At 43.4% G+C, this 17928-nt stretch overlaps 2 protein-coding genes, 1 long non-coding RNA gene and 1 pseudogene across 4 annotated transcripts; 3 read left to right on the top strand and 1 right to left on the bottom strand.

Annotated features, from left to right (window-relative positions):
- Positions 1-856: 856 nt before the first annotated feature.
- On the top strand, positions 857-1543 carry LOC135566931 (histone H1-like). The gene has a single exon (XM_065014489.1). It carries the CDS (start codon positions 965-967, stop codon positions 1541-1543), a length of 579 nt encoding a protein of 192 aa, XP_064870561.1. The 5' UTR covers positions 857-964.
- A 398-nt stretch (positions 1544-1941) lies between these two features.
- On the top strand, positions 1942-2546 carry LOC115142719 (histone H2A). The gene has a single exon (XM_029682388.2). The coding sequence runs from the start codon at positions 2098-2100 to the stop codon at positions 2482-2484; it is 387 nt and encodes a 128-aa protein (XP_029538248.1). The 5' UTR covers positions 1942-2097; the 3' UTR covers positions 2485-2546.
- A 231-nt stretch (positions 2547-2777) lies between these two features.
- Positions 2778-3426, top strand: LOC135566932 (histone H3-like; annotated as a pseudogene).
- Positions 3427-7109: 3683 nt separating this feature from the next.
- Positions 7110-8636, bottom strand: LOC135566930 (uncharacterized). 2 transcript variants are annotated; one of them, XR_010462219.1, is made up of 3 exons: positions 8436-8636; positions 8190-8304; positions 7110-7501 (listed from the first exon to the last, which is right to left on the bottom strand). It is a non-coding gene; the product is annotated as an uncharacterized LOC135566930 (long non-coding RNA). The 2 variants fall into 2 exon arrangements; XR_010462218.1 differs by having other exon boundaries at positions 8190-8636.
- Between the last annotated feature and the right edge of the window lie 9292 nt (positions 8637-17928).

Genomic DNA, 17928 nt, shown 5'->3' on the forward strand with positions numbered 1-17928 from the left:
TACAAGAGGGGGAGGAGGAGGAGAGCCTCCAAATCGCTCTCTCTAGGCCTATATCAGGGCAAACAAGCACATGGGGCGCCAGCCTCCATAGCGCCGGCCGCACAGCCAGACACCAAGACCCACAGACACAAAGACCGGCACGAGTCACGCTGCGGAGGAGTCAAGCGACAAGGTGAGCTCACCTCATCTGGATGACACGCTTTTGAAAGAGACACACACAGATAGAGAGAGAGACATTGTGCACAAAGAGCAGGCTCCAAATCCAACTAAAGGACTAATAAAACATCACACACACACACAGTGCAAGTAAGCATGTCGTTGGACAGTGTATTATTTCCTGTGCCTCCTGGACACATGACGAATACAACGTGAAACTAGTCTCAGCCAGGCCTCACAAGTGCATGTGTTTTAAGGTCCCCAAAAGAGCTCTCCTTTAAAACACCAAGGAGCACATCAGGGGACGCCAAACCATTTGACTCCCTTGCCAGACATCTCGGCTCACCCCACAATCAATGGTGCTCGCAATCGGATGCACTTTTAGGCCATTTAGGAGACAAATAGCACAGGAAAAGCAGTGCGCACCGCTCCACCCGACAGTCGAACGGTGAGGTTTTGAGCGAGTCGCAGCAAAATGCACGGGGCTTCTGCAGCCCACATGACTTTATTCTGAACGGACACAAGTCTGCTCGCTGGGCCGTTCGCTTTTGGGCCAAAAACACGGCTCCGTCGGTGACTTTTGGCCCGATATTGGCGACCAGAAAACACAAGTGAAAGAGCATTTGGCCAGCCAGGAGAAGCCGAGCTGGGTGGCTTGAGTCTACATGGTTCTCATGTCGCGTTTAAGGCCAGCCCCTGCACCGTGTGGAGCTTCAATAGCACAGAGCAGCGTCTACAGCAAAGTACTCCTCCTCACAGACTACCGTAGTGTTGTAAGTGTGTGTGTTTACCGGACCGAACGACAGACATGGCAGAAGTCGCACCAGCACCCGCCGCCGCCGCGCCGGCCAAGGCCCCCAAGAAGAAGGCAGCAGCCAAGCCCAAGAAAGCGGGACCCAGCGTAGGCGAGCTCATCGTCAAGGCGGTGTCCGCCTCCAAGGAGAGGAGCGGCGTGTCCCTGGCCGCGCTCAAGAAGTCTCTGGCGGCAGGCGGCTACGACGTGGAGAAGAACAACTCCCGTGTCAAGATCGCCGTCAAGAGCCTCGTCACCAAGGGCACCCTGGTCCAGACCAAGGGCACCGGTGCCTCCGGCTCCTTCAAGCTCAACAAGAAGGCCGTCGAGGCAAAGAAGCCCGCTAAGAAAGCCGCAGCCCCCAAAGCTAAGAAGGTGGCCGCCAAGAAGCCCGCCGCCGCCAAGAAGCCCAAGAAGGTAGCAGCCAAGAAGGCCGTGGCCGCAAAGAAGTCCCCCAAGAAGGCCAAGAAGCCCGCTACACCCAAAAAGGCCGCCAAGAGCCCAAAGAAGGTGAAGAAGCCCGCCGCAGCGAACCTATTACAAACAGTGTTCTTTGTACTCGACACATGTTGTTACCACAAAAGGCTCTTTTAAGAGCCACCCACCTCTTTCCATAAAAGCGCATGTCATTCCATGTACGTCCTACCTACCTACCTACCTACCCGTGGTGCAAGAAGAGTGGCTAAATGGCTTTACATTTGTCACTCAAGAGTGCAGCACCCTCACCAGTCAACATTGTTGTGATATGTGTTAGAATTCGCATGTCACATTGATTCTGCTAATAATAAGAAGAATACATACTATAGTGGGTTGGACAGCAGTCATTTGTATTATGAGCCAATCTCAAACATGTTTCAGTGATTTGAGTTGTCACTTTGGCGCTCCCGCCAACGAGAAAAAGTAACAAAAGTCGGAGGGAAACAGAGTAGCCTAGCCCTTGTCACTCTGCTGCCTGCCTGCGTGCGTGCGGGCGGGCGGGTGGGTGGGGGCGGGCTTAGGGCTGACTGTCTGTCTGTCTCTCACTCCAATTGGATAAGGCCACACCGGTCCGGTGGCCAATCGATGCCTCTTGTGGCGAGGTATAAGTAAGGCTCTCGAAGTGGCTAGCGGCTCATTCAGACTTTCTGTGACATACTGAAGCTACTAATATGAGCGGAAGAGGCAAAACCGGAGGCAAGGCCAGGGCGAAGGCAAAGACACGTTCATCCCGTGCCGGGCTCCAGTTCCCCGTGGGCCGTGTGCACAGGCTGCTGCGCAAAGGCAACTACGCCGAGCGTGTGGGCGCTGGCGCACCAGTCTACCTGGCCGCAGTGCTCGAGTACCTGACTGCTGAGATCCTGGAGTTGGCTGGAAACGCTGCCCGTGACAACAAGAAGACTCGTATCATCCCCCGTCACCTGCAGCTGGCAGTCCGTAACGACGAGGAGCTGAACAAACTGCTTGGCGGCGTGACCATCGCTCAGGGTGGTGTTCTGCCCAACATCCAGGCAGTGCTGCTCCCCAAGAAGACTGAGAAGGCCGTCAAAGCCAAGTAAAATCGCTGGTGCGGCTGCAACTTGACTACTCAACCCCCAAAGGCTCTTTTAAGAGCCAACCACCTAGCTCAGCAAAAAAGCAAAGTGTCCTCTCTCTCTATGGCTGGCCAACTATTTGGCGTGTTTGTTAAATACACACACATATACACGGCACAGTATCAAGTGCCCACATGAGGCCTACATGAAGAATAACAACTACTAGGCTAAAATGAGAGAGCGTTATTGCGCGTAAAGTGTAACGTTGCTCGCGGCCCTAACAAAAGACCCAAGCGCGCCTCGGCGAGGGAGGGGTTGCATTTTGGGGCGTCACGGAGAGGCCGAGCCTCCCGTCCAATGGGCGGCGGAGGAGGCCTCCGCAACGGGCCAATCAGGGCGGTGCGGAGATGGTGACCAATCAGCAGACGCCGCTGCCGGCTTTATAAACTTCACATAGGCATTTGGAGGCTATACTCCGACTGTGAAAGAAGGAAGCTAGCTAGCGCCATGGCCAGAACCAAGCAAACCGCTCGCAAATCCACCGGTGGCAAAGCACCCAGGAAGCAGCTCGCCACCAAGGCTGCGCGCAAGAGCGCCCGGCCACCGGCGGCGTGAAGAAGCCTCACCGTTACAGGCCCGGCACCGTGGCTCTTAGAGAGATCCGTCGTTACCAGAAGTCCACTGAGCTGCTGATCCGCAAACTGCCTTTCCAGCGCCTGGTGCGAGAAATTGCCCAGGACTTTAAGACCGACCTGCGCTTCCAGAGTTCCGCAGTGATGGCCCTGCAGGAGGCAAGCGAGGCTTACCTGGTCGGCCTGTTCGAGGACACCAACCTGTGCGCCATCCACGCCAAGAGGGTGACCATCATGCCCAAGGACATCCAGCTGGCCCGTCGTATTCGCGGAGAGCGCGCATAAACGATGACCTGATCTCCAAAATCCCCCAAAGGCTCTTTTAAGAGCCACCTCCATATTTCAGTCAAAAAGGCACAATTGTTCCATTTGCACCGTGTTCCCTGCTCTCGAGTCCCTACAGACCGTGGTTCGATTCCAGGCTGTATCACCACCGGCCGTGATTGTAAATAAGAGTTTGTTGTTAACTGACTTGAGTCGTTTCAATAACGCTCTCTATATGTGTTTAGATGTATGCCTAGAGTGGAAGAGGGGAAAAATACACTAGCAGTAATGAGTGATAGTAATGATATAGGGCAAATAACTGACTTCCAACTGAGTCCCATGTTGCAGTGGGGAAAAGTTTACCGTGGAGCACGGAGACCATCTAGTGGTTAAACGCGGGTACTGTCAGCGTGTGAACACGTCATAGTGGCTCCCTATTGGTATTTGATCTTCAGGCCAGCGTTTCCCAAACTCGGTCCTCGGGTCCCCAAGTGGGGCACGTTGTGTTTTTTGGAATCCAATTGCTCTTGGAATGTAACATGCTAGAGTCTGTCTATTCCTTTGTGAAAATGGCCATTCAATCATTTCTGGGCCATGTGACATTCCTCAATGGCAAAAAAAATCCATGTTTTGATCCGATCGTTACAACGTTAGCTGTGTGCACCCCGTAATTCATGCGACTGACTAAGCTATTGAAAGTAAAATGATATATCAATTCAATTCAATTCAATTCAATTCAATTCAAGGGCTTTATTGGCATGGGAAACATGTGTTAACATTGCCAAAGCAAGTGAGGTAGACAACATACAAAGTGAATATATAAGGTGAAAAACAACAAAAATGAACAGTAAACATTACACATACAGAAGTTTCAAAACAGTAAAGACATTACAAATGTCATATTATATATATATATATATACAATGTACAAATAGTTAAAGGACACAAGATAAAATAAATAAGCATAAATATGGGTTGTATTTACAATGGTGTTTGTTCTTCACTGGTTGCCCTTTTCTCGTGGCAACAGGTCACAAATCTTGCTGCTGTGATGGCACACTGTGGAATTTCACCCAGTAGATATGGGAGTTTTTCAAAATTGGATTTGTTTTCGAATTCTTTGTGGATCTGTGTGATCTGGGGGAAATATGTATCTCTAATATGGTCATACATTGGGCAGGAGGTTAGGAAGTGCAGCTCAGTTTCCACCTCATTTTGTGGGCAGTGAGCACATAGCCTGTCTTCTCTTGAGAGCCATGTCTGCCTACTGCGGCCTTTCTCAATAGCAAGGCTATGCTCACTGAGTCTGTACATAGTCAAAGCTTTCCTTAATTTTGGGTCAGTCACAGTGGTCAGGTATTCTGCCGCTGTGTACTCTCTGTTTAGGGCCAAATAGCATTCTAGTTTGCTCTGTTTTTTGTTAATTCTTTCCAATGTGTTAAGTAATTATCTTTTTGTTTTCTCATGATTTGGTTGGGTCTAATTGTGCTGTTGTCCTGGGGCTCTGTAGGGTATGTTTGTGTTTGTGAACAGAGCCCCAGGACCAGCTTGCTTAGGGGACTCTTCTCCAGGTTCATCTCTCTGTAGGTGATGGCTTTGTTATGGAAGGTTTGTGAATCGCTTCCTTTTAGGTGGTTGTAGAATTTAATGGCTCTTTTCTGGATTTTGATAATTAGTGGGTATCGGCCTAATTCTGCTCTGCATGCATTATTTGGTGTTTTACGTTGTACACGGAGGATATTTTTGCAGAATTCTGCGTGCAGAGTCTCAATTTGGTGTTTGTCCCATTTTGTGAAGTCTTGGTTGGTGAGCGGACCCCAGACCTCACAACCATAAAGGGCAATGGGCTCTATGACTGATTCAAGTATTTTTAGCCAAATCCTAATTGGTATGTTGAAATTTATGTTTCTTTTGATGGCATAGAATGCCCTTCTTGCCTTGTCTCTCAGATCGTTCACAGCTTTGTGGAAGTTACCTGTGGCACTGATGTTTAGGCCAAGGTATGTATAGTTTTTGTGTGCTCTAGGGCAACAGTGTCTAGATGGAATTTGTATTTGTGGTCCTGGTGACTGGACCTTTTTGGAACACCATTATTTTGGTCTTACTGAGATTTACTGTCAGGGCCCAGGTCTGACAGAATCTGTGCATAAGATCTAGGTGCTGCTGTAGGCCCTCCTTGGTTGGTGACAGAAGCACCAGATCATCAGCAAACAGCAGACATTTGACTCGGATTCTAGCAGGGGGAGGCCGGGTGCTGCAGACTTTTCTAGTGCCCGCGCCAATTCGTTGATATATATGTTGAAGAGGGTGGGGCTTAAGCTGCATCCCTGTCTAACCCCACGACCCTGTGTGAAGAAATGTGTGTGTTTTTGCCAATTTTAACCGCACACTTGTTGTTTGTGTACATGGATTTTATAATGTCGTATGTTTTACCCCCAACACCACTTTCCATCAGTTTGTATAGCAGACCCTCATGCCAGATTGAGTCGAAGGCTTTTTTGAAATCAACAAAGCATGAGAAGACTTTGCCTTTGTTTTGGTTTGTTTGGTTGTCAATTAGGGTGTGCAGGGTGAATACATGGTCTGTTGTACGGTAATTTGGTAAAAAGCCCATTTGACATTTGCTCAGTACATTGTTTTCATTGAGGAAATGTACGAGTCTGCTGTTAATAATAATGCAGAGGATTTTCCCAAGGTTACTGTTGACACATATTCCACGGTAGTTATTGGGGTCAAATTTGTCTCCACTTTTGTGGATTGGGGTGATCAGTCCTTGGTTCCAAATATTGGGGAAGATGCCAGAGCTAAGTATGATGTTAACCCTTTCACACGTACCATCACACGGGTGTGATCGTTCTACAGTGGTCCCTGAAGCGTACGATCACACCCGTGTGTTTAGAACACTCATTTAGAATGCTCGTTTAGAACGGCAGTTTCGAATGACGCAACAATCAGCGTTTGAGCTGGCCACACTTTTTTCAGAAACTATTTACACAAACACAGTCCTTACAAAGTTATGTCCAGAATGTCAGCAGTTTATTTTTGGATGGATTGTTCAGATATTCACAGAAGATATAGCATAACACAATCATCCTAACCGGAAAAATGTAGGCTACATTTGTCCTAGCGCTGAGGAAAGATTGACCCAACACAAGCAGTCATATTTTCTAACTCTCGGCTGACGTAAACTACAATATGAATTAGCTAATAGCAATTACTGTATATAATTAATCACATCACGGGTGAGTGAGCTCACGGGTGAGTGAGCTCACCATTGATCGAAATAACTAGGTAAAACACTTTATAGAAATCGAAAGTAATCCGACATTAGTTTCAGCGCGCAGCCATGCATTTTTTCCTCACAGAAACCGAAGATAATAAGAGAAGACGAGATGAGTTTGGTCTGTTTGTAGTATGCATGTTGAAGGGGTGTGTCATCTACCGTCGTTCACATCCCACCATGAATTTCCGGAAGTCCTCAAAAATTAGTGAACTCTTACTCACCTCATTTTGTTATAACATCTTTGGTCAAACAGACGTGAATCCCAGAATGCATTGTATGTCAACAAACATGGATACACAGCTGGAATTAGCTTAGCTCATCATAATCAGTACAACCTTCAAAAAGGTATTTTACACACATAATATGTGCCCATTACAATCTGTGCAAGAATCGGAATGCATGATTTGTCACCTAGAATTGAAAACATGTGAATAAAATCGTAAATACACAAATAATTACCACACAAAACATTTTCTGATAGTGATTTATTGATACAAGTAGCGTGTGCCGGCAGTCAACCACGTAACCTCCCACTCTGCGCCATTCAGTGTTGTTGCAGCCATGATACTATGCCTTAGAGATGGGGGTGGAAATGCAGTTGTTGTTCAGTCACTGCATGGATATTAAATATGGGTTATGCATATTCAGTTTTTGTCCTCTAGTAAAACAAGTTGTTGAACCAACTACCAGTACTGCAATAAAATAGATTAATATTACATATTGGCATATGTGTTTTCTTGCTGTGTTTTCATCCAGTACAACTGTTAAGGAGTGTACGTTAGCATACAAAAGCTGTCCTCATTCTTCAGCTCCAAAGATGTCCAGCTCCAGTTATGATATTGACAAATAATGTTTCTGGTTTCTGAAAGTACAGAATAAAGAGGAATTATTCATTAGAATACAATATAAGGATATAGCAATAAAACAATACTACAAAGAAGTAACATAATAAACACTGCTATAAAAAAATAGTTTATTGCATTGACAAAATCACAGATTTGAGTTATAACTAAGAAATTAACTTTTGAGCTCCACAAGGGGGCAAGGCAGGGCAGAACAGAGCTATGCTGAATAGACCAAATAAACAAACCATGGTCATATCTTTTATTTATTTAACTAGGCAAGTAATTTAAGAACAAATTAGTATTTACAATGATGGCCTACACCGGCCAAACTCGGACAACGCTGGGCCAATTGTGCGCTGCAATATGGGACGCCCAATCACAGCCAGTTGTGATACAGCCTGGATTTGAACCAGGGTGTCTGTAGTGCCATAGACCGCTGCGCCACTTGGAAGTCATAAGGCCAGGGTAGCTTCAAAATACAACACAAGCTAATAGTTTTCTGACGCAACTAGCATCGTTTTACAGAGCTAATAGAATAATGTAGCTAGGTAAGCATGATTGACAATAACACCATAAAGGTTATAACATGTGTAACGTTACCTCACGTGTCCGCAGTTATAAGGAATATATTATGATCTACAGCTACAGCAGAAACGGCATACGGAAACTATTATTATAACTATTATAACGTAATAAGGCACTTACTTTGATGGAAACGCAGCCTGGATTTGAACCAGGGAGTCTGTAGTGACGCCTCTAGTACTGATGTGCTGTGCCTTTGACCGCTGCACCACTTGAGAGTCATAAGGCCATGGGGTAGCTTCAAAATGCAACACAAGATAATACTTCTCTGACGCATTTAGCATTGTTTTACAGAGGTAATAGAAGAATGTGGCTACGTAAGCACGATTGACTATAACACCATAAAGGTTATAAAATGAGTAACGTTACCTCACGTGTCCGCGGTGATAAAGAATATACACAAATATATTATGCTCCATACATACAGTACGCTACAATAGAAATGTGGAATAGAAAATGTGAACACGTGTGCAGATCCTGTTCTGACGGGAGATGAGCAAATGTCTGCAGACGTGAACTGCACAAACAATTGGGTAGTGCTTGGGGAATTTTGTCCGTGTCAGAAATGTCCCAAAATGTAATTATCCGCAAAAGTAAAAATGACTATTTTTATGTGAATGAATGAGGAGGCGTAACACACCTAAATTCAAACTGTTTTTAGAAAATAAAAACTTGTTTGAAAATCATTTGAAATTGAAGTTAAAACAACCTATAAATATAAACAGGCTGCGTGCTTTAGTTTGAGGGCAGCGCGGATAAAATGTACTGTTACGTATCAATCACATTCTGGAATGGAGAGAACATTCTAACATCACGTGCATAAAAAAACTCACGCTGGGGCGACCGTTAGAGATATTTGGAACTCACGCATGAAAGGGTTAATAGGATGCTGCTGGTAGAGTAGCAAAACTAGATTACCGAGCTGTACCGACTAGCTAGGATAACTAGGATGCTGCTGGTATAGTAGCTAGCTGGCTTACCGAGCTGTACCGACTAGCCAGGATAACTAGGATGCTGCTGGTAGGTAGCTGGCTGGCTTACCGAGCTGTACCGACTAGCTAGCAGGTCGTTCGTCTGTCCCTCGTCTCGATGATGAATCCGGTGAACCACAAATGAAACGAGGATAGAGAGTGAAAAGGATCTGGCTACACTCATAATGTCCCTCACCGTAAAGAAAAAAGCAAATTGAACAATAAACTTCGGTGTCTCAACACTAAAACAAACTCTGTCGTTATTCCCCAAGATCACCTCAGTCCACTCTGCGCGTAACCGGACAATATCCACACCGAACGTGGACGCGGACAGTTCTGTACGGGGACGCGGACAGTTCCAGAACGCGGACATGAGCAGTGCAACACAATAACCTAAACCCAGTCTTTACAGTGGGTTACATTAGTAATATTCATTTTTTATTATTATGTTTAACAAACATTTTACAAAATTATAACAACATTTTGAGATCAAACATTCAGTTTTTTTATGACAATATGTTGAGATCTGGGTCCATATGGCCAAAGTGTCTGAGTAGAAAATTGGTCGTATAAGTGCTGAGAATAAAGACATTTTACACTTATGGGTATAAATGACCTAGTTACCTACCCATTGCCTAAATTACCTACCCACCTAGTCAGTAGATATTTAGGACACCTCGTGAGCTGTCCTAAGTAGTTAAGAGTTAACAGCAGGTGTCTTGATAATACTATAGAATCATGCAGTGAGTCAGTGGTTCCTGAGCCACATGTAATTGCATTGCAGTAGTTAAAAATAATGTTTTTATATTTCTATGTGATCAACCCATAAATAATATAGACCTACATGCAACAGTATGTCTTGTGCTTTTGGCGATGAGTTATGTATGATAATTATGCATAACAAGTGATACCATGTATGCATAGCATTTTGTCTTCATTTTGGCAGATTAACTCATGCTTATTTCTGAAGATTAACTCAGGTTGGAGTTGGAGCTGTGACCGAAGGGTGGCTGGTTCGAATCCCGGGCCGGGCGCTGGAAAAACAGGTGGAATTGATCTGACCACTGGATGGCTGCTGGGTTCACATCCTCAAAACATGAACCTTTTGTTGATCAGAACTCTAGAGGTTCTTCTTCACTGAACCCCAAAATATATATAACTTTTATTGATTTCATATTTTAAGGAAGTGATAGAAGCCTTTTTATAAGGAACCTTGTTTTCTAAACACGTTTTTCTTTTGATGATTTAATTATCTACATCATGTTATTTCAAGTTCTCCTTTGGAGCGCAACATCATATTGTTAAAAAAATACTCCTAAATTGGGGATGGATATAAATTGGGCAGTTGAAGGCGTCTAGGGTGTAATATGTGTTCGATGAAAATGAACATTGTATGAAACGTTGTAGGCAACATTATTGGAAGGGACTTGATGCCTACTATGCCAAAGATATTTAGAGTTGTTAAACGGGTGTGAAGAGAGTGTTGATGTAACAGTTATATTGTCAATATTCTGCTGGTAACAACCATCACAATTGGTTAAAATATGCATTCCATTATATTAGTCAATAATTAAGAGAAGCAAAGTGGTTGTGTCATGTAAAAATCCTATCAAATGTCTGACATTGCAACGAGTACAGTCAGGGTGCCGTGGAACCCTGCAGTACCTCCCAGACCCCGGATTGAGAACCCCTGCAGTACCTCCCCAGACCCCGGATTGAGAACCCCTGCAGTACCTCCACAGACCCCGGATTGAGAACCCCTGCAGTACCTCCCCAGACCCCGGATTGAGAACCCCTGCAGTACCTCCACAGACCCCGGTTTGAGAACCCTGCAGTACCTCCACAGACCCCGGATTGAGAACCCCCAGTACCTCCACAGACCCCGGATTGAGAACCCCTGCAGTACCTCCCCAGACCCCGGATTGAGAACCCTGCAGTACCTCCACAGACCCCGGATTGAGAACCCCTGCAGTACCTCCACAGACCCGGATTGAGAACCCCTGCAGTACCTCCACAGACCCCGGATTGAGAACCCCTGCAGTACCTCCACAGACCCCGGATTGAGAACCCCTGCAGTACCTCCACAGACCCCGGATTGAGAACCCTGCAGTACCCCAACAGACCCCGGATTGAGAACCCCTGCAGTACCTCAACAGACCCAGTTGAGAACCCCTGCAGTACCTCCACAGACCCCGGATTGAGAACCCCTGCAGTACCTCCACAGACCCCGGATTGAGAACCCCTGCAGTACCTCCACAGACCCGGATTGAGAACCCCTGCAGTACCTCCACAGACCCCGGATTGAGAACCCCTGCAGTACCTCCACAGACCCCGATTGAGAACCCCTGCAGTACCTCCACAGACCCCGGATTGAGAACCCCTGCAGTACCTCCACAGACCCGGATTGAGAACCCCTGCAGTACCTCCACAGACCCGGATTGAGAACCCCTGCAGTACCTCCACAGACCCCGGATTGGGAACCCCTGCAGTACCTCCACAGACCCCGGATTGAGAACCCCTGCAGTACCTCCACAGACCCCGGATTGAGAACCCCTGCAGTACCTCCACAGACCCCGGATTGAGAACCCCTGCAGTACCTCCACAGACCCCAGATTGAGAACCCCTGCAGTACCTCCACAGACCCCGGATTGAGAACCCCTGCAGTACCTCCACAGACCCCGGATTGAGAACCCCTGCAGTACCTCCACAGACCCCAGATTGAGAACCCTGCAGTACCTCCACAGACCCCGGATTGAGAACCCCTGCAGTACCTCCACAGACCCCGGATTGAGAACTCCTGATTTAGCAGATGCTCTTATCCAGAGTGATTTACAGTAAGTGCATTCATCTTAAGATAGCTATTTATTTTGGAAATAAACTTTATAAATTATTCATTAAATTATCATCTTACCTCTTATCTTTGGTGTCATGTCCCTCAGAGAGATGAATTTTAGAGGCAGGGCCCCCTCTCCCTCTCTCTCCCCAGAGAGACTCATTTTAGAGGCAGGGCCCCCCTCCTCTCTCTCCCCAGAGAGACTCATTTTAGAGCACTGACCCCTAAACAGAGATTCAGCATGTTGGTTGTGATTAACACAGTGACAACTAATTATTTTTCTCATGTATTCATTATCTCTTTGAGAAATAAAACATTTACTAACATACATAGAAACAGTCAGGTGATTTAATGCATCACATGAACATGTAGTTGTGACATTTCATCTCCATGGTAACTGTCAATAATAATAAGTCACTGTTTGTTAAGGTAGTTATAGACAGTACAGCAACAATAATAATAATAATAATAAGTCAATAGACAGTACAGCAACAATAATAATAATAATAATAATAATAAGTCACTGTTTGTTAAGGTAGTTATAGACAGTACAGCAACAATAATAATAATAATAATAATAATAATAAGTCACTGTTTGTTAAGGTAGTTATAGACAGTACAGCAACAACAATAATAATAATAATAATAATAATAAGTCACTGTTTTGTTAATAATAGAATAATAATAATAATAATAATAAGTCACTGTTTGTTAAGGTAGTTATAGACAGTACAGCAACAATAATAATAATAATAATAATAATAATAATAATAAGTCACTGTTTGTTAAGGTAGTTATAGACAGTACAGCAACAATAATAATAATAATAATAAGTCACTGTTTGTTAAGGTAGTTATAGACAGTACAGCAACAATAATAATAATAATAATAACAATAATAATAATAATAATAATAATAAGTCACTGTTTGTTAAGGTAGTTATAGTTACAGTACAGTAACAATAATAATAATAATAAGTCACTGTTTGTTAAGGTAGTTCTAGACAGTACAGCAACACAAGGCCATGTCTCACACTTATTTGTATTAATCAAAAGTGGCTTTTTATTGTCTTTCAATCTGATCTTTTCTAAACGTATCTGAGAATATAGACAGAAGGGCTAAAACGGACATTATTGATCTGAGGGGGGAAATCATTGATTTCAGTTTCAACTGTTCTGCCTTATTATTATTCAACCATACTGGTCATTTATGAACATTTGAACATCTTGGCCATGTTCTGTTATAATCTCCACCCGGCACAGCCAGAAGAGGACTGGCCACCCCACATAGCCTGGTTCCTCTCTAGGTTTTTCCTAGGTTTTGGCCTTTCTAGGGAGTTTTTCCTAGCCACCGTGCTTCTTCACCTGCATTGCTTGCTGTTTGAGGTTTTATGCTGGGTTTCTGTACAGCACTTTGAGATATCAGCTGATGTACGAAGGGCTATATAAATACATTTGATTTGATTTGATTGATCCATTCAGAAAGGTTTTTGCAACAAGTGAGAGATTTTATATTATGTAAAGTAGACTAGGTTATAATGTATAGTAGTGGGGTTGTTAGTGATATGTAGATTTTATATTATGTAAAGTAGGCTAGGTTATAATGTATAGTAGTGGGTTGTTAGTGATATGTAGATTTTATATTATGTAAAGTAGACTAGGTTATAATGTATAGTAGTGGGGTTGTTAGTGATATGTAGATTTTATATTATGTAAAGTAGACTAGGTTATAATGTATACTAGCAGTTTGTTAGTGATATGCAGATGAAAGTCTATACCTCAGATATAGCATACATGTCATCGATGACCAGCCTAAACCTGTTCAGATCAGTTCACATAATGTTATAGTCCTACCAGTAGCAGGACAGAGAATCTACACTGTATATGCAAACATATGTGGACACCCCTTCAAATTAGTGGATTCTATTTCAGCCACACCAGTTGCTGACAGGTGTATAAAGTCGGACAGCCAGCCATGCAATCTCCATAAACAAACATTGGCAGTAGAATGACCTAACTGAAGATCTCAGTGCCTTTCAACGTGGCACCGTCATAGGATGCCACCTTTCCAACATGTCAGTTTGTCAAATATCTGCCCTGCTAGAGCTGCCCCGGTCAACTGTAAGTGCTATTATTGTGAAGTGGAAACGTCTCGGAGCAACAACGGCTCAACAGTGAAGTGGTAGGGGCCACTCAAGCTCAGAGGACTGGCTCGCCAAGTGTGGAAGCACATAAAAATGATCTGTCCTCGGTTGCAACACTCACTACCGAAGTTCCAAACTGCAATGTCAGCAAAATAACTGTTCATCGGGAGCTTCATGAAATGGATTTCCATGGCCAAGCAGCCGACACAAGATCACCTTGCGCAATGCCAAGCATCGGCTTGAGTGGTGTAGAGCTCGCTGCCATTGGACTCTGGAGCAGTGGAATCTGGGTTTGGTGGATGCCAGGAAACGCTTCCTGTCCGAATGCATTGTGCCAACTGTAAAGTTTGGTGGCGGAGGAAAAATAGTCTTGGGCAGTTTGGGGAAGGCCCTTTCCAGTTTCAGCATGACAATATCCCCGTGCACAAAGCGAGGTCCATACAGTAATGGCTTGTCGAGATCGGTGTGGAAGAACTTGACTGGCCTGCACAGAGCCCTGACCTCAACTCCATTGAACACCTTTGGGAAGAATTGGAATGCCGACTGCGAGCCAGGCCCAATCACCCAACATCAGTGCCCGACCTCCCTAATGCTCTTGTGGCTGAACGGAAGCAAGTCCCGCAGCAATGTTCCAACATCTAGTGGAAAGTCTTCCCAGAAGAGTGGAGGCTGTTATAGCAGCAAAGGGGGACCAACTCCATAGGAATGCCTATGATTTTGGAATGAGATGTTCGACTAGCAAGTGTCCACATACTTTTGGTCATGTAGTGTATATCACCTAATCTAAATCAAATCAAATGTTATTGGTCACAATGTCAGAGCGGCATAGACTAAAATACAGTAGAATAGTATAGAATACAGTATATACATATGATATGAGTAATACATAGACTAAGATACAGTAGAATAGAATAGAGTATATACATATGAGATGAGTAATACATAGACTAAGATACAGTAGAATAGTATACAGTATATACATATGAGATGAGTAATGCAGACTAAGATACAGTAGAATAGAATAGAGTATATACATATGAGATGAGTAATGCATAGACTAAGATACAGTAGAATAGTATAGAATACAGTATATACATATGAGATTAGTAATGAATAGACTAAGATACAGTAGAATAGATTACAGTATATACATATGAGATGAGTAATGCATAGACTAAGATACAGTAGAATAGATTACAGTATATACATATGAGATGAGTAATGCATAGACTAAGATACAGTAGAATAGAATTTCCTTCAAATCAACACATTTATCTGTCTTCTAATGCAGTGGTGTAAAGTACTTCAGTAAAATACTTTAAAGTACTACTTCAGTAGTTTTTGTGGGTATCTGTCCTTTACTTTACTATTTATATTTTTGAACAACTTTTACTTTCACTTCACTACATTCATAAATAGAATGATGTACTTTTTACTCCGTATATTTTCCCTGACAGCCAAAGGTACTCATTACATTTTGAATGCTTAGCAGGACAGAAAATTGTCCAATTTGCACAATTATCAACAGAACATCGCTGGTCATCCCTAATGCCTCTGATCTGGAGGACTCACTAAACACAAATGCTTTGTTTTTAAATGGTGTCTGAGTGTTGGAGTGTGACCCTGGCTATCCATAAATTAAAATAACAAGAACATTGTGCAGTCTGGTTTTCTTAATATAAGGAGTTTTCAATTATTACAACTTTACTTTTACTTTTGATATTTAATTATATTTAAAACCAAATACTTCTAGACTTTTCCTGAAGTAGTATTTTACTGGGTGACTTTCACTTTTACTTGAGTCATTTTCTATTAAGGAATCTTTACTTTTACTCCAGTTTGAGAACTGAGTTCTGTTTCCACCACTGTTCTAACGTTCCATATGAGACACAGTTTCAACAGACATTCTGGAACTGAGTTCTGTTTCCACCACTGTTCTAACGTTCCATATGAGACACAGTTTCAACAGACATTCTGGAACTGAGTTCTGTTTCCACCACTGTTCTAACGTTCCATGTGAGACACAGTTTCAACAGACATTCTGGAACTGAGTTCTGTTTCCACCACTGTTCTAACGTTCCATATGAGACACAGTTTCAACAGACATTCTGGAACTGAGTTCTGTTTCCACCACTGTTCTAACGTTCCATATGAGACACAGTTTCAACAGACATTCTGGAACTGAGTTCTGTTTCACCACTGTTCTAACGTTCCATATGAGACACAGTTTCAACAGACATTCTGGAACTGCGTCAGCTACAAAAATTACTTTCCATTTCATATCAGGAAATAAAGTAACGGTCACTGGGGGAATTAGTTGTGCATTGCCCGGCTCCCCGGGGAGCAGAGTTTAAGCATTTTAGACCATTCCATTGGTCCATAAATTATATGTCCACTCAGCTGTAGCACCGGGCCATGCAAAACGATACTCCCACTGTCGCGCAGGGCACTGAGACACTGAGTTCTAAACCCAGACGCGTTTCTTCAAGACATCTCTCTTACATTATTTTTGATAAACATTAATTTACTCGAAACCAAGTTTAGCTGTGTTTTTTTCTCCAAGATGAGTTACTGTAGGACTTTAATAATTGTAAGCAGTCCTACAAACCCAAAGGGTTTTCATTTGAGAATGTTCATTTGTATGCCTCGAATATTAACTTATTTTAAAATATGTGATGATTAGTTGAATCAGAGGGAGTGTAAGTGCTGGTAAGAACAAAAGGATTCAGAAACCCTGAGATAAACATAAAATCATATAATTGAAAAGCTCTTCCACCATCTTTACCAGACGTTTTACTGATAACATGTCGGCCTACTGATTAGTTTACACTTTGAAATCTGCTGTCTGTCAGCAACTCAGCTCAAGTAGCAGTTCTACTAAATAGTAATATCTCATTCCAGGTATTAATTATCTTATTCTGTCCATTAGAATAGATTATTGTTCAGAAATACTTACTTTATTTTCAATAATCTCCATATAGTCTTTTCTGCTCTGTCGTCTCAAAATGGATCCTGAACAAAAGAACAACTTTACTTTCAGTTTCAGCTCAGCCGCCTCCCCACCCTGATAATAAAGTGTTGTATTGGTATCTTCCACTAGATGGCAGTAAACACCTGCTGTAACTAGACTTTACAACTATGTGTTCTGTTTCATAAAGGCAGTGTCCCAGAAGAGGAGCGTTGCTCTAGGATCAGCTCCTCCTGTCCATCTAATCTGATTCATTATGATCTAGGATCAGGTCCACCTCTCCATCTAATCTGATTCATTACTATCTAGGATCAGCTCCCCTCTCCATCTAATCTGATTCATTATGATCTAGGATCAGGTCTCCCCTCTCCATGTAATCTGATTCATTGTGATCTAGGATCAGGTCCCCCTCTCCATGTAATCTGATTCATTATGATGTAGGATCAGGTCCCCCTCTCCATGTAATCTGATTAATTATGATCTAGGATCAGGTCCCCCTCTCCATGTAATCTGATTCATTATGATCTAGGATCAGGTCTCCCCTCTCCATGTAATCTGATTCATTATGATCTAGGATCAGGTCCCCCTCTCCATGTAATCTGATTCATTATGATCTAGGATCAGCTCCCCTGTCCATCTAATCTGATTCATTATGATCTAGGATCAGGTCCACCTCTCCATCTAATCTGATTCATTATGATCTAGGATCAGGTCCCCTCTCCATGTAATCTGATTAATTATGATCTAGGATCAGGTCCCCCTCTCCATTTAATCTGATTAATTATGATCTAGGATCAGGTCCCCCTCTCCATGTAATCTGATTCATTATGATCTAGGATCAGGTCTCCCTCTCCATGTAATCTGATTCATTATGATCTAGGATCAGGTCCCCCTCTCCATGTAATCTGATTCATTATGATCTAGGATCAGGTCCCCTCTCCATGTAA

The sequence above is a fragment of the Oncorhynchus nerka genome, unplaced genomic scaffold (assembly GCF_034236695.1).
Source record: "Oncorhynchus nerka isolate Pitt River unplaced genomic scaffold, Oner_Uvic_2.0 unplaced_scaffold_2941, whole genome shotgun sequence".
NCBI classification, from domain to species: Eukaryota; Metazoa; Chordata; class Actinopteri; order Salmoniformes; family Salmonidae; genus Oncorhynchus; species Oncorhynchus nerka.